The following is a 16,609-nucleotide window of genomic DNA, read 5'->3' as shown; positions in this document are numbered from 1 at the left end:
CGTAGTAGTCCAGCAAACTCTTCCTCTGTGATACAGAAAACCACCGCTATCCAAATAACCCCAACATGTATTAATGAGTAATTAATTTATAATAGAATCCCCATATAGTGGTATATTTGTATGGGACAAATTCTATAATTAAAACTATAATACTAACTGCAAGGTTCATTTAAAAGATTTTCTCACACTAATTTGAAAACTATAATATATATAAAAAAATTAAACAACAATTTTATATAGTCATATAACCTTATATTAGTACCAAAATGATTGTGTTATAATTTTGTATATTAATATACCATAATTTTAAGTTCTAAAACAGTCACACACTCCAACACAATCTTTAAATATATATATTATCACTGCAATATATAGATGCATTAGAATATATAATTATTCTACTCCTTACATAATTACCTGCTCCATTACCCTTGTAATACATGTTTAACTTGCTTAATTGCATGCATGCAGCCGTGGCTTAATTATCTTAATTAGAGTCCAAGCACCAGCAATAGTAGTCGGAAACTGACAGCTCCAGTAAGGCTTCCGGCGTCATCTTCTCCAGCTCCTTCTGTCTCCACGCCGGATAACTGTTCCGGGTTTCGCCGGAGCCCGACGAGTAGTCGCGGTCATGCTTCTGCGATCGCATCTTCACGTATAGTCTCATCGCCGACACACAGTCCTCGTACGGATCTTGGATTCCAGTTTGGATCTCATACCTTAATTAATCACACGTACGCGTACACATGTACATCAACATTACTCAGTCTATCTATTACTAGCAATAAACCACGTATATATATATATGTATATGCTACTCACCCAAGGTATGCTTGTGTCAAGTACTTGAGAGAGTTACTGAGCTTGTTCGTCTTCGTCAACGGTGGATACGTCGCTGTGTCTCTGTGTTTGACATTGACTGCGCATGTTAATATTCGAGCTTAAAATCGTCGAAGAATGAGTTTATTTGAGATTATGGACCTAATCAAGAATGCTGGATATTGGAGGCCAAGGCAGTCGAGGTCGTGGTGGAGGCCGTGACCCACAAGGATCCTCGCTTTCCCTCCCCGCGATCGTATCTTCCAAGTCGGTTCTCCGCCGGTGAGCAACTCCTGGATCTTCCTCTGCGCTTGCTTCAGCGGCATTGCGTCCCTTAAGTGCTCAGGCTTTATGCCAGTCGTCTCGTACCTGTAGCCATGATTAATTACAGTACTTTAATTACAAAGGAATGTGTGAATTAAAGTCGTGGCGTACGTATCAGATCGATAATTAAGAGAGAAAATTAATTAATTAAGCAGCTACTACCTGTAGTTTGTGACTGGGATTTGGGACTTGATGTAAGTTTGGAAAATGAGGTTCTCATCTTCACCGACCAAGCAGACCCTCGCACAAAGGTCCAGCGAGCCGTCGCTTCCTCCTCCTACCATCTTGCACGCCAAAGCCACGGCCTGCATTGGCCTCGAGCCATAATCCGACGAAGCCCCCTGCAAGCTCAACCTCGACATCCACGAGACGATCCCCTGAAACAGTTACAGCAGTTAGACCCTAATTAACTGCGCGCATGCCATCATCTAATTGCTCAAACGGATTCGAGACTGCTCACAGGAGCATTGCGCGAGAGTTGGCAGGTGGAGCGGTGAGCTCTAAGAGCACCAGGGCTATCGAAGATGCTCAGGCACAGATTGCAGCCTCGAGTGCTGAACGCCATTGCACATTCGACCTTAGGAAGTGGACCTTCAACACGTGTTCAGTCGTATATATCCAAACATTAGAGGAAAAGATCAAAGCATTTGAAATTAATAGTGAGTTTTGGTTAACGGTAGATACATGCCTATTACATGTTCCCGGAGAGACTCAAAGAACCTGCAGTGCTTTTGGCACACTCCACACTTGGGCTCATGCACAGAGTGAAATGACGACCTCATGTGTTCCACTAAATGCTCTATTTTGTTGTATTGTTTGAAACAGGCTGCGCACTTGTTCCTGCAATAATGCATACTGAACTAATTAAACATCATATATAGGTTACTTGAGAAAATGAAAGCTCTATATATATGAAGAACAGATGGTGGAAATACCTGACAGTCTCACAGTCAAACCTACTATAATCCATGATTCCTAGTGATCTACACAGCTCTGCACTAGCTAGAACCAGAGAGAACTTGCTTGAGTTTGGCATGAGAAATTTGATGCTGGCTCTCTATTTATACTGGGAACTCTGATGAGCTAGATGTTGAATTCCAGTACTGGTTTGACTGCACTGTTGCTAATCCAGTATTTAAATCTTAGATTCGGTGTCAGATACTAACTGGAACTGATTTCATTTTTTGTTTTATTCAGAAAGGCCAAGGAATGGCTTGGCTAAAGTGTTTTTGGTCTTATCTTTCTTTCAGTTTTAGGCAACTAGCTAGCTAGGTGTTGTCATACGTTGTTAACTCACATTGGATGTGAGGCCATGAGTTAAATCGCTCGCAAACATTCTCGGTTAATACGGATTTGAATCCTTGAACATCGATCGGCCGAAAGTACACTTCGAATCTAGTTCGTTTATTACTACACCAAACAATTGTCAGTATAGAAATAAAGACATAGCAGATGGATATTCTTAATAAGGTTTTCTAACCTTTTGATCTTGCGTCTTTGAAAGATACCCAGCTGGTCAAAAGAGAAGTTGGAAGAGAATAAGGTTTAAAAGGTTCAAGATTCCATGTCCACTCCATAATTGACCAGCAAGACCTGAAGTCAATATAAAAAAGGAAAAATAACTGCAGCTAAATTCACAGGACGACCATTTACTTGTGCCTTTGATAATGTACGTACGTTTCAATGTGTTTGAAACAGGATGAATGCATGTATAAATGTAACCTTGAACTCCTAATGAACTTGTTACATTAATATTCATGTAATTAATTAGTATATTATAGCAATTAATGTATCTTGTTTTGTGCCTAAATTAAAGTTTTCATACTTTTGTTCAAGTGGACGTGCATCTGACAGTCATGATCAGTCTTCTACCAGCTGAGATTCTACTTATCGATCTATCACTCTTTCAACGAGTGTGTTCTCACCACACGTCCAAGTGGTGGTGCGTCTGTGGATCAGTTTATTTTTCACTAAAAATATTTTTTATTTATCGATTTGGGAAGACTGTTTCGGGGATCTACATATATTAGAGCTAGCCAATCTAGTTAGGCTGGGGTCTTAAGGGTTGGTTGGGCCATGGGAGTCGATTGATCTGGTCTACTCGGACAAGCTGCGCCAGGTGTCAGCTCAAATGAGTTAGTCAGTCAAGGTGAACTAGATGCTTAACGGCTTGGTTAGTCTGATCAGGCATGCATGCAGGTCTAATTGAGCCAAACTGGCGGATCAACCTGACCATTTGGACATAGCTATCAAAGAAACCAGGTACATGGGCAGCCAGCCACATCTCTTTCCACAGGAGATGCTCTTCTCTTTAAATTATAAGAAGAATATATCCATCGAGATCTCTGGACCCTTTGACCAACAAAAGAAGAATTTTCATGAACCATTTAAGTTTGCAATTTTAATTTATTGAAACTTAATGTTGACAAAATTTCAAGGCGATTTCAGTCAGATCAGTGCGCCTAAATTCAAGTGCAAGTTTGATATATGTTCCACTACTACGTACGTACCTTCATTAATTAATTGCTTGCTTAGCTACAATTAATTAATACTCTAAGGGACTTTGTCGTCTCTCTCAGTAACTCCAATATATATATCGTCTATGAACTGAAGTTGATTGTTAAAGAGAATCGGCTGTTAAGAGTCAACAAAGAAGGAGCATGATATTTTTCCCCGGGCCCCAAAGATAAGGTATTTGTCTAAGGGGCCGGGGAAAGGAGAAGGAGCAAAAGCACAGAACCTAAGAATAAAGGTCAGTTAACTATTGGGTTAAAGTTCTAACAACAGAAGCAACATTTTAATTTCTCACTGAAAACACTAGGACATTTTAAGAGGAATTAAACTCAAATTGTAATGTAGAAAATCAACACATGAAAAGGATATGGCAAACTCATCCTTATGAGCAAGGTTTGCCTAGGAGGCAACTGAACACCTACTGAAGTAGATATATAGATCAATTCTAAGCAATGTTCAGCCACTGAACATCTACATCTTGGCATGCACGTTTGATAAGGGAGAGAGCCCAGAGGGCTCTCAGTATGCATGATCTCCAATGATATATATTCTCAGTTGATGGCGAGAGGCAGGTGGTGCAGGAGAGTTTGAAGCCAAAGTGGTGGCACTGCAACAAAATGGATGCTCAAAAGGGACATCTAAGAGATATCGGGAGTCAAAAGGGAGGTGGCACTATGTGCACATTTAAAAAGTTTTTAAATTTTTTTCAATCTTCATCCGAATCTCTTCTTCTCCATCCTGTTGACTTGTATAGTTGCAACAATGTAATTGAGGATGGATCTAAGAATTATAGCTGAGAAGGACTTGAACTTAATGAGATGTACTGGATTTTGGGTGTGCAAGGAATTAATAGATTTTAGTGGACTAAATAAAAAAATTTTCATAGATAATTTTTTTTTGAGCTCGGCTAGAGTTAGGACAATCCTAAACAAGATCTGTCTCTGTAACAATGAGTTTTACACTCCTATATATCTCTTTATTCTTTTGAGTTGAATTTTTTTTTTTTGGTGAAGTTGACTGCATGTGTATATTTTTTAATCAGATGAATTTAAAAAATAAATCTCTTCAAGCAATATGATGTACTAAGCTTTAAATTAATATGATGGTACTCGTATTATTCCCCGAGCATTTCACCTTGGTGCTTGAGTTTAGATTACACTAAGCGCCTGACCTCAGCATTTAGGTTTTTGGCTTACATTGAGCACCCAATCTCAGAGCTCAGATTACAGCTTACATCTGTAGGGTCCCCAAGGATGTCTGTATCTCCACAATAGCATGATATTGTCCACTTTGGGCCTAAGCCCTCATGGTTTTGTTCTTGGGCTCTCCCCAAAAGGCCTCATGCCAATGGAGATACTTTCCATCCTTTTAAACTCCATGATCTTTCCCATGTGTTTTAGATGTGGGACTATGTTTGCACCTTTACAACCCAACAATCCCCCCCCCTCAAACAAAGGACCACAGGCCTCCCTCAAACGGAAGCCTCCACTACTATTTCTCGACCCACCAGGACTTCCGACCCTGCCATTTCTCAGGACTTCCTGCCCCTCGGTCCACCCTGACCTACTATGACTTCCTGCCTAACCGCAACCAGGACTTCCTGCCCCTCGGTCTACCCGACCTACTAGGACTTCCTGCATGGTCCAGGACTTCATGCCCCTCGGTCTATGACCTACTAGGACTTCCTGCCCAGCCGCAACCAGGACTTCATGCCCCTCGGTCTATCCGACCTACTAGGACTTCCTGCCAAGTGTCTAGTCCTTCTTCCCACGGGAGCCCCCACTTCCTTTGTTTTTAAGGTTCAACCCACATGGTTAGATCCGGATCATGGCTCATCCGGCGGTTAGTCCAGTGAAGAGCGGCCTCGCTCTGATACCAATTGTAGGGTCCCCAAGAATGTCTGTATCTCCACAATGGCATGATATTGTCCACTTTGGGCCTAAGCCCTCATGGTTTTGTTCTTGGGCTCTCCCCAAAAGGCCTCATGCCAATGGAGATACTTTCCATCCTTTTAAACCCATGATCTGTTGGTGCAATCTTTGCCCCAAGTGCATTGAGTTTCAATGTTTGGCTAAACTATGTTTGAAGTTAGGCAATACTTGTGATCTAACATGTGTGATGCAAGTTTGCAGGAAAGTCCAAGCGTAGTCTTGGCAAAGGAAAAGTCCAAGTGTAGTCTTGGCAAAGGAAAAGTCCAAGTGGGTAGTCTTGGCAAAGCAAAAGTCCAAGTGGGTAGTCTTGGCAAGGAAAAGTCCAAGTGGGGTGGTCTTGGCAAGGAAAAGTCCAAGTGGTCTTGGCAAGGAAAAGTCCAAGTGGGGTCTTGGCAAGGAAAAGTCCAAGTGGGTAGTCTTGGCAAGGAAAAGTCCAAGTGGGTAGTCTTGGCAAGGACTTGACATGACGAAGCTGATGGAAGCATCTCAAGCTAGTGCAGGGAAGGCATGAGGCTGTGGGAGATGTTTGAAGGCCGAGGTCTAGGTCAAGAGAAGCTGAAATGTGATTTTTCAGCTTCACCAGTCGACTGGCCCTGCCAGCAGTCGACTGCTCATAAATCAGACGCACACAGAAAGATCAGTCGAGCCAGAGGAAGACAGGAGTCGACTGGGCAGTCGACTGGTGTTATGGTGAGTCGACTGTTGCCAGTCGACTGGTCTTGGACAGTCGACTGCTATTTTGAACGTTGCAGAAAATTGGCAAGCATTTAATGCGCTTTAATGCGAGATTTTGTTGCCGATTGAAGGCATCAGTCGACTGGCCCTGCCAGCAGTCGACTGATGTTGCAGAGATTATAAAAGAAGCCTGCACGAGAACAACTCAAGAATTCTTCGCTATTCTTTCATTCTTTTGTGCTTCTTCTGAGAACTTGTTTGTTCTCCATTCTCTGCTTTCTTCCTCTCCTCCTAAACACTATTTCATATCATTTTGAGGAGATCTAAAGAGTTGTAAAGGTTTCTCCGCCTTCGAGGTTTTCGAGAAGGAGAAGATTCATAGTGCATCGGGTGTGTGCGTGCGTGTGGATCCTTGGATTAGTCACCTCTGCGGAGGTGGAGACCAAGTAAACAAACCGGGTTAGCGTTGATCTCTTTCTTTCTCTTTTATATTTTTGCTTCCGCTAATCTCTGTGCAGAGAAAGAACAAGAAAAATCGAGAAACGCTATTCACCCCCCCTCTAGCGAACCAACCGATCCTAACAAGTGGTATCAGAGCCGGTTACGTTTCGGAGGATCTAACAATCAACCGGAGCAACTCATGGCATTCCAAGAGGGATATAGCACCGCACGACCACCATTCTTCAACGGAGACGATTTCGCATACTGGAAAGGTAGAATGGAATTTTATTTAATGAATGACTTTGAAAACTGGATTATTGTTGTAGAAGGCTTCGAAAAACCTAAGGATGCAACTGGAACAACGATACCTATCAAAAACTGGTCAAAGGACATATGTAAGAAGGCGCAGGCAAATGCAAAAGCCATAACGACCTTGCAGTGCGGACTCTCTAAAGAGCAATTGAGCAAGGTTGGTCCTTTCGACTCGGCCAAAGAATTATGGGAAAAGCTCATTGAACTGAATGAAGGATCAAGCGAATCTCGACGAGCCAAGAAGGATCTCTTGGTAAGCCAACTACAATCCTTTTCAATGAGATCTAATGAAAATGTAAGTCAGATGCATGGGAGGTTCAAGGAGATCGTAAACGGTCTCCATGTAATCGGTGAAAAGATCGATAACCGCGATCTTGTAAGGTATGTGTTACAAGCCTTTCCCCGAACTACTTTATGGGCATCTATGGTTGATGCGTATAAAGTATCAAGGGATCTATCCGCTGTTAAGCTTGATGAATTATTCTGTGAATTTCAACTACATGAGCAAGCTAATATGGCAACAAAAGAGAAAGGTATAGCCTTGATTGCAGATAAAAAGAAGAAGAAGAAAAAGGAGGAGGAGTCTTCATCCGAATCTGAACAGGAATCTTCTGATAGCGACGAAGAGATGTCAATCAGAGAAGCAGCGCACTATATTAAACAGTTGACTGGGAAGTCGAGAGGGTTCACTAAGAGAGATGCCAAAAGGATGATCAAATCACATCAAGGTAAATCAAAAAGGGTCAATTCTAATTCTAACGTAATTTGCTATGAATGCAATAAAAAGGGACACGTCAAGACAAACTGTCCAAAGAGGAAGAAGAAAGAAATGAAGAAAGAGGATAAAAAGAAAAAGGAAGTCATGGTGGCCCAAGCCACATGGGATGATACCTCAAGCAGTGACTCATCGGATGATGAAGAAACATGTCACATCACAAGGCACATGGCGCTCATGGCACGTGGAAGGGACCAGGAGACTTCAAGTGACGAGGAATCAAGTAGCGACGAATCGTCATCAAGTGGTAATGAATCCTCCTCAAGTGAGGATGAGGTAATGGATAGAGAGAAACAAAAGTTTATTTTTCGTACTATGGCTCTTCTTAAATGCTTTAATTGAATCAAAATCTAAGGTTAAGGCATTAAGGGAGGAACTTAGAACTATTAGGAACAATGCATGTGAACTTAGTAAATTCAATGAAATTAGTGAAGAAAATGTGAAACTGAAAGAGGAAACTGTTAACTTAAAGAAATGCTTAGAGAAGTTCACATTAGGGTCCAAGAACCTTGACTTGATCTTAAATAGCCAAAGGGCAGTATATAACAAGGCAGGACTAGGATATAAACCCAAAGAATTTGCCTACATTTCTCTAGTGGGAAGACAAGGGTCACTCAACAAACCAATCACCATGGGTAAAATAAGACAAGCATGGGTACCCAAGAAATATTTAGAAAATGTGAGTGAATCAAACTTTTGGATACCAAAGAAGGATGTATTTCATGTTATTTAGGTAAGAACTCATGTTTACCAAACCAAATATGCTAATGAAAGTATCAAAAATATTGGTTTGGAAAATACTATAGAACAAATGAGAACTTAGATAGTGAGAATTTGATATGAATTTTGATTGGTTATGAACTTAGCATTGCATGATCCCATATCAAACTATTATACCTCACAAGACACTAGGATGACTTTGATTGTGTTTGTGTTTGCTTGAATGGTAATTGGATAGTTAAAATGTTTGGAAAACATATAACAAATTCATTCACAATGCTAGACAGTCACAAATCTGTAAGGATCACAACAATGAATCATAGTGACACTAAACAATGCACACTTAAGCATATTCTCGAAGTTTGTGTCAATTCATGAAATTATGAAGAATTTTCATGAAACAAAATTTTTCCCTTATAGATATCACTAAGACAAATGTTCTCGCAAAATTTCAGATTTTTCTGAATTTTGTGGAATTTCTACGGAATTAATGAAATTCGACTGAAAAATACATGTTCAGAATATCAGTCGACTGATCACTTCATCAGTCGACTTCACAGTCGACTCAGGACCAAAAAGACTCGACTGAACTTTCTGTGAGTTTCAGAATTTAAGGGCAGTCGACTGATAGACCAGCAGTCGACTGATAGTCGACTCATCTCAGATTTCACTCGACTGAACTCGACTGAGTCGACTAGACCATCAGTCGACTGACATCACAACACTCGACTGAACTTTCTGAGAGGTTCAAAATATGAGAACAGTCGACTGTTATTCCACCAGTCGACTGACATCAGTCGACTCACTTACAATCAGTCGACTGATGAGCGAAAAACCTTATATACGCGCCCGACAGCAGGCGACTGAAAACCTAGTTTTCAGTCGCCGGCGCCGCTTTCTCCCTCTCTCCAGCCTCCTCCGGCCATCTTCAAAGCCTCCAAACTCTTCCTAAGCCTAAAGCTAGGGTTCTACTCAACTTCCCTCACTCGTTTGCAAACCCTAGAGCCTTCCTTCTTCACATGGAGCAATCAAGGAGGTATATTCCTTTTCCAACATTCATTTCCTCTCAAAATCAATGATTTTACTCCTTGACTAACTTGTTTCTATCTTGTTTATGTGTTTTTATCATTGCATTCATTGCATGCATCATACACATGTCAATTATTTTATTTTGGTGCATATAGAGGTCCTAGGATGAAACATGCCGTTTGCAAGCGTCCTAGGAGTGAAGGGACTTCCCGTAGGCCATCCTCATCTCCTCCTAGGGAGCCCACACCTCCTCTTGAACCTATAGTGCCTAGATTTCATTCGGCCGGAGCCGAAAATCTTTTTAACACACTTGACTTTCAACCCATGGACTGTCGTTATCTCAACACAGCCTATTTCACTCCTAGGACACCTCAACTTATGGACATCTTAACCTACTATAATTTAGGAATTCTCATGACTTGCACCCATGACATCAACCTTGACCTTTGCAAAGAATTCTATGTTAATCTTCGACAAGTAGGAGGGGATGACAAGAGGTATGAGTCAACTGTGGGGGGAACCGTCATTGAGTTCAACCCAAACAGTCTTCGAGCCTTTCTTCAATGTCGTCAATCCCAAAATCCATTTATTACCTATCCCAATCCACATGGTATCATTTCTGGATCTTTCAGTCATATCTCTGCTGATACCATACATCAATTCTATTTTGGTATTCCTAGACCTCCACTACAAAATGTTTTTGATCATTCTCGCATGTCTGCAATCCATTATATTTGGTACCATATGATTCTAGATTGCATTCTACCTATTAGTCACTCGAGGGCGATCTGTTATTCGCTGGCCACATCTCATTATGATGTACGCCCTCGAGCATCACCTTGACATCGATATCGCTTTGAATGTCTTTGCTTCTATCATATACTATTCTGCTCCTAGTCATGGAAAGCTATACATGCCCTTTTGCCACATTTTGACTTCATTCTTTGCATCTAAGGGCATAGATGTCACTAGGGGTCAAGTCAAGAAGCTTAGAAAATCATATGATTGCATAGGGTCCCTCCAGCTCAAACTAGCAAAAATAGAGTATCATGATGGTGCCATGAGATGGGCACGAGACATACAGGGTCCAGTTGCACCTGCTGATCCTGCTGCCCTGCTGCTGCTGCTGCTGAGGAGGGTGCACCTGATCCTCCAGAGGGAGCTGCAGTACCTGAGGTCCCTGCTCCTGCTCCAGAGCCTGCAGTAGGACCATCTGAGGATCGCCTCACACGGATTGAGCAGCGTCTTGGAGACCTACATGGAGAGTTCCTGTTATTCAGACAGGACATTCGTGTGGAGCTCCAGGCCATGAGGCAGGAGATTCTCGATCTGCTGCGAGGACAGCAGCCACCTTGCAGGACTCCAGGCACCTCTCCTCCTCAGGATCCACCTCCTCCTCCTCCAGCAGATGACGAGCAGATGATATGATGTTGTTGTAGATGTCAAGATGTGTTTTTTTGTTATCATTTAAATCTTGAACATCTAGTTTTGTTTGATTGTTATGTTATGTTTGTGTATAACTTTTGGATGGTTGTTTTTGTTTAAAACTATGACTTGTCTGTAAATTTTTAACAAGCTTTATGATCTTTATGTATAAAATTTGTTATCTCATTTGTGTGAACTATGGATGTTTTGTTTGGATGTTTTGCATTGTTTTCTATTTTTATTCACTTGGTCGATAATTCTATGATGGATATTCATTTGATGAATTGAATATATAATGTTTTATGAATGATTGATTTATTACTTTGATGTTTTTTTAAGGATGCTTATGATTTTGAAATTTCAAAATTTTCAAGGGGGAGAAAAGATTGAATATTAAGAAGAAGGTCAAAATTCAACTTTAAAGGGGGAGCTTAAGTTTTTTTTACTAAGAAGTTGTAATTTTGAGTGATTAAATTTTGAAGATTAAAAGAGTTGAGATTTCAAACATTAAGGGGGAGCCTATGTGTGTTTGAAAATTTTATGGAGTTATGATTAAGGGGGAGCATATGATTTAAAAAGGTGTTTGAAAGAGGTTAATGATGTTTAGGGGGAGCCTTGTGGTTAATTCCTAAATTAACATAATCAAACACATTTTAAAATCCCTCAGTAATTTAAGGATAGTCTCCAAATCAGGAAATCTCTATTCATTAGAAAAGTTGATACAAACTTGGACATATATTGATTTTATTCAATCACTTTTGGATTTTGTATCAAACTACCATATTTGAGACCAAAAATTTTCAAAATATTTTTCTCAAATAAGGTTAGTCATAAGTATTGTACGTGTGAAATTTCATGAATTTTTGAAACTCGTACAATTACTTATGCATTTCTCAAATTCGTCTCTGATAACTGAAATTCAGTTTATCAGTCGACTGTGTCAGACTGCAGTCGACTGCTGAGTCGACTGATATACTAGAAGTCGACTGATACTACTGTTTTCAGCATATTTTGAGAATTTAAATTGTTTTTCCCTCCGAAACGATTGTTGGTGCAACATTAAAGGGGGATAAACATTTTTAAGGAAAATTTAACCCTACTTAGTCTATGTAATCACCTTTTGATCTTTGACAAAAAGGGGGAGAAATATGAATGTTTAAGTTAGAGAGAAAAATAAAGTTTTTCATGCCTATTCATATTTGATCATGCTATTCATGCTATTCATGTTAATACTCTCTGTTAATACTCTGATATCATGTGATTTATGCTTTACTTATCATGTTTTAATCACATGCTATGCTTTACATGATTTAAAGACCTAACTTAAACAAAGTTTTGCCAAACATCAAAAAGGGGGAGATTGTTGGTGCAATCTTTGCCCCAAGTGCATTGAGTTTCAATGTTTGGCTAAACTATGTTTGAAGTTAGGCAATACTTGTGATCTAACATGTGTGATGCAAGTTTGCAGGAAAGTCCAAGCGTAGTCTTGGCAAAGGAAAAGTCCAAGTGGGTAGTCTTGGCAAAGCAAAAGTCCAAGTGGGTAGTCTTGGCAAAGCAAAAGTCCAAGTGGGTAGTCTTGGCAAAGGAAAAGTCCAAGTGGGAAGTCTTGGCAAGCAAAAGTCCAAGTGGGTAGTCTTGGCAAGGAAAAGTCCAAGTGGGAAGTCTTGGCAAGGAAAAGTCCAAGTGGGAAGTCTTGGCAAGTCCAAGTGGGTAGTCTTGGCAAGGAAAAGTCCAAGTGGGTAGTCTTGGCAAGGACTTGACATGACGAAGCTGATGGAAGCATCTCAAGCTAGTGCAGGGAAGGCATGAGGCTGTGGGAGATGTTTGAAGGCCGAGGTCTAGGTCAAGAGAAGCTGAAATGTGATTTTTCAGCTTCACCAGTCGACTGGCCCTGCCAGCAGTCGACTGCTCATAAATCAGACGCACACAGAAAATCAGTCGAGCCAGAGGAAGACAGGAGTCGACTGGGCAGTCGACTGGTGTTATGGTGAGTCGACTGTTGCCAGTCGACTGGTCTTGGAACAGTCGACTGTGATTTGAACGTTGCAGAAAATTGGCAAGCATTTAATGCGCTTTAATGCGAGATTTTGTTGCCGATTGAAGGCATCAGTCGACTGGCCCTGCCAGCAGTCGACTGATGTTGCAGAGATTATAAAAGAAGCCTGCACGAGAACAACTCAAGAATTTCGCTATTCTTTCATTCTTTTGTGCTTCTTCTGAGAACTTGTTTGTTCTCCATTCTCTGCTTTCTTCCTCTCCTCCTAAACAATATTTCATATCATTTTGAGGAGATCTAAAGAGTTGTAAAGGTTTCTCCGCCTTCGAGGTTTTCGAGAAGGAGAAGATTCATAGTGCATCGGGTGTGTGTGTGCGTGTGGATCCTTGGATTAGTCACCTCTGCGGAGGTGGAGACCAAGTAAACAAACCGGGTTAGCGTTGATCTCTTTCTTTCTCTTTTATATTTTTGCTTCCGCTAATCTCTGTGCAGAGAAAGAACAAGAAAAGTCGAGAAACGCTATTCACCCCCCCTCTAGCGAACCAACCGATCCTAACAAGCTGGCCAACCCTAATGCTCTATGCATTCTCAGGTTGTCGGATCTAGGGATCTAGGCGGACTTATCTTTTTAGGAAGGAGGAACTTGAACAAGCGAAAATGACATCATCAAATTGGTGTTCTCTGTGAGAAACTCTTACAAAAAGCTATGATGGTGTAAACTGAGAGATGGTAATGGAGAAGCAATCCGAAGATTCATTTGGGTTGTCCTAGCTTCCGTTATCCCAGGATGTGGAAGATGTTGGGGATCCAGTATCCATGAAAGACTTTCTCGACTAGTGGCTACCATCCTGGAAGATATTTGATAATTAGCATTTTCTAAAGATAAATTAGAGTTAGATTGGACCGATTTGATCACATTTCATATTATAAATTCGATTTTTAATGTATTTTTGTATCTGGATTAAATTTTTATCTTTATTCTATTTTCTTATTATTTTTTGGTATTTATGGTTATTAATTTTTGTCTTTGATTTTTATAGGAAAATTAGAATGAAGCTGATTACAAAGAATTGAAATTGGACTGAAAAAATGATTTAAAAAATTCATAATTAGGTCCAAATCGAAAGGAAAATCAAATTGGTTTGAGTCGGATTTAAATTTAGAAATCAAGTTGACTCAATCAGATTAAAAATTAGGTTTAAAATTGGATTTGAACCATAGATCAGCCCAAGCCCAATTACAGTTGGCTCAAATCAGATTTAACCAGCCCAATTCTCATTGGATTCAGCCAGCTCTCATTAGATTCAGCCAAATCCTATTTGGCTCGAACCGGTTCAATTCCAAATAAACCACCGTTTCAAGCCATCCGATTCACGCGCGCGGTTAAAAGGGCAAAGTCGGTTCAGCGATCGGGGAGCTTGACATTTTAGCTTCTTCTCTTCTCGCGACGTTGTCCACCGAGCTCTCGTCGTCGTGCATCCACCTTCTTCACCCCGATTAGCACAGCATAAAGGCGGTGGCTTCAATCGACGAATGCCAAAGAATCTGAAGGAGGCACCACCGACGTGGTTGCGAACGTGGCGGCTTCTTAGTCCCCGTCGGCTGCGGGATATTGTTGAGAGTGGTCAGCTCTGGTGATTGGCGGCCGACGACCCCTCTGCACAGTAGAGACGCTAACTTACATGATTGCGAACGCCAAACTCTCTATCCCTCCCGCTTCCACCGGTGCTGAGCAGAGTTGACCTCACCGACGTGGTTGCGAACGTGGGAAAAGACTCTCCTCTGTTCCGATCATCTTCCATCCCTCGGAGAATGTAAGATAAGGGTTTAAATTCCTTTTGTCTGATGTTTGGTTTGTTGGTTGCAGCTGAACATTGGGCAGAGGAAGATCCCGATCCTTGCTTTCCCGATCGTGTTCCGCCGTGGTGTTCTGCCCCGGTGCGACCCGCTTCACCTTTGGTGTGACATCAATCAATGTTGCTAGTTCCCTGGTTCTGTGCCGATCTGGAAGGAGAAGTTCTCTTATCATCTTCACTTTCCCCTAATTAGATCCTGTTTCATGTTATGTTGATTTCTCGATTGAAAACCTCCCCTGTGAATACACTGATCCTTAACCTTAGCCCCAATTCTTAATTCTGTTCTAACCATAACTTTATTCTAATCTTAACCCTAATTTCCTTAACTAAACCCTAACCCTAGCTCTAACTTGTTTGTAAATATGTTCTTCCTTGCTCTTACTCTGTTTGTTAGCCGATTGAACCCCATTGTGTTTAAACCTTCGAATGGATTGGGTGAGTTCTCCCCTTGGTGATTATTGAAGTGGTATCATGTTGTGAATGCTGAATCTATTTTGTGAATTAGGATGGGCTCACCTATTGTTATTTATTATTTTCCTTGTATGATTCACACCAGAATTTTGCAATTGTAATTAGTGGTTTATGGGTGTTGAGTTTGAACTTAAATGGTTAATAAACTTTGTTTCATGTATGGATAGTTGTGAATTGAATGAAATATGGATTCAGTATGATTGTAGAGATTTGTTGGCATGAGATGATTGTAATTATTAACATGTTGAATAATTTGAATAGTCGTTGTGAATCTATGAATTATGATGTGTTGTAGTTTTGTTGTGAATTAGATTTGTGCTTGTGATCAATTAAGTGTGCTATGGGTATGAACAGATTGTAAACATGATGTGGTATCCCTATGGATGAATGAACTTGTGTTATGTGTAATCAATGAGGGTTAGATTGGGGTAATGATGTGATGAACATAATTCTTGTGTGGTTGTAGTGAACCGGTTCTATGAGTGTTTAGATGTTGGATTCATATACACATGTGTTAGTTTGTTGTTTGAGTAGTGTGAATATGTGTTGTATGTATTATAATGCATGATGTGAATTTAGTGTAGATTGAATGTTGTTGTAAGTTGAATAAATGAACTTTATATTGTATAGTGAATTTATGTTAATAAATGGAATTCATATATAATAAGTTGTTCTCAGGTGATATTGTACTTTTAATTGTAAATGATGTATACTTAGTATTCTTCTATTAATTATAATATTTAATTATCAATAAACGAAGATATAGATAGTTAGGATGAATAAAACACAATAAAAATCTCGCACCAATTGTTTAGGATAGCTTCCTGTCATTGAGTCCGAGAGAGACGGCCCAGACCTCTCTATACTACTTAAGTCGATAGTTAGGGGTTTGGTAAATAAATAAATAATTAATTTTGATGGGTGTAAGTGACACAATAAATAAGGGAAATATATAAATAAAAATCCCAACAAAACATGCACATCAATACTCTGCGATGAGAGGAAGCTCTACACCTATTAGAGGAGAAAGAAGTTCTTGTGGATAGATCGTCTGTGATCATAATTGTGACATATAGTTCTAGAGGTGATATCTCAAGGTATCGACCAAACAAGAGACCAATCAATAACACATCCATTTTATCGATATCGACAACACATCCTGATAATATATTATTGGATAAGACCTTCTTCTGCTAGAAGGGTGGCTACTAGACAGATCCATTTTTTTAAAAATATTTTGAACGAAGAATTACTCAGATATTTTTGACCATCACATATTCTGGAATATAACGGCTCTTCTAATTCTGAGGATCATCTATGT

At 40.3% G+C, this 16,609-nt stretch overlaps 1 protein-coding gene across 1 annotated transcript; it reads right to left on the bottom strand.

Annotated features, from left to right (window-relative positions):
- Nucleotides 1–487: 487 nt before the first annotated feature.
- Nucleotides 488–2,161, bottom strand: LOC141834428 (uncharacterized). Its single transcript, XM_074721771.1, has 7 exons — nt 2,079–2,161; nt 1,832–1,983; nt 1,604–1,734; nt 1,306–1,520; nt 982–1,188; nt 823–903; nt 488–719 (listed from the first exon to the last, which is right to left on the bottom strand). The coding sequence occupies exons 1-7, from the start codon at nt 2,111–2,113 to the stop codon at nt 488–490; spliced, it is 1,053 nt and encodes a 350-aa protein (XP_074577872.1). The 5' UTR covers nt 2,114–2,161.
- Nucleotides 2,162–16,609: the final 14,448 nt, after the last annotated feature.

The sequence above is a fragment of the Curcuma longa genome, chromosome 9, assembly GCF_044706935.1.
Source record: "Curcuma longa cultivar G26 ecotype Majalengka, Jawa Barat chromosome 9, ITB_CL_G26_1.1, whole genome shotgun sequence".
NCBI classification, from domain to species: domain Eukaryota; kingdom Viridiplantae; phylum Streptophyta; class Magnoliopsida; order Zingiberales; family Zingiberaceae; genus Curcuma; species Curcuma longa.
Note: the sequence above shows the minus strand (reverse complement) of the source record. Positions and strands in the feature narration are given on the sequence as shown.

Coding starts and splice junctions, on each gene's coding strand:
- LOC141834428 (XM_074721771.1), bottom strand. CDS start 2,113: ATGGATTATAGTAGGTTTGACTGTGAGACTGTCAG. Junction 1,735..1,831: donor TCTCCGGGAACATGTAATAG/GCATGTATCTAC, acceptor CACGTGTTGAAG/GTCCACTTCCTAAGGTCGAA. Junction 904..981: donor TATCCAGCATTCTTGATTAG/GTCCATAATCTC, acceptor TGTCAAACACAG/AGACACAGCGACGTATCCAC.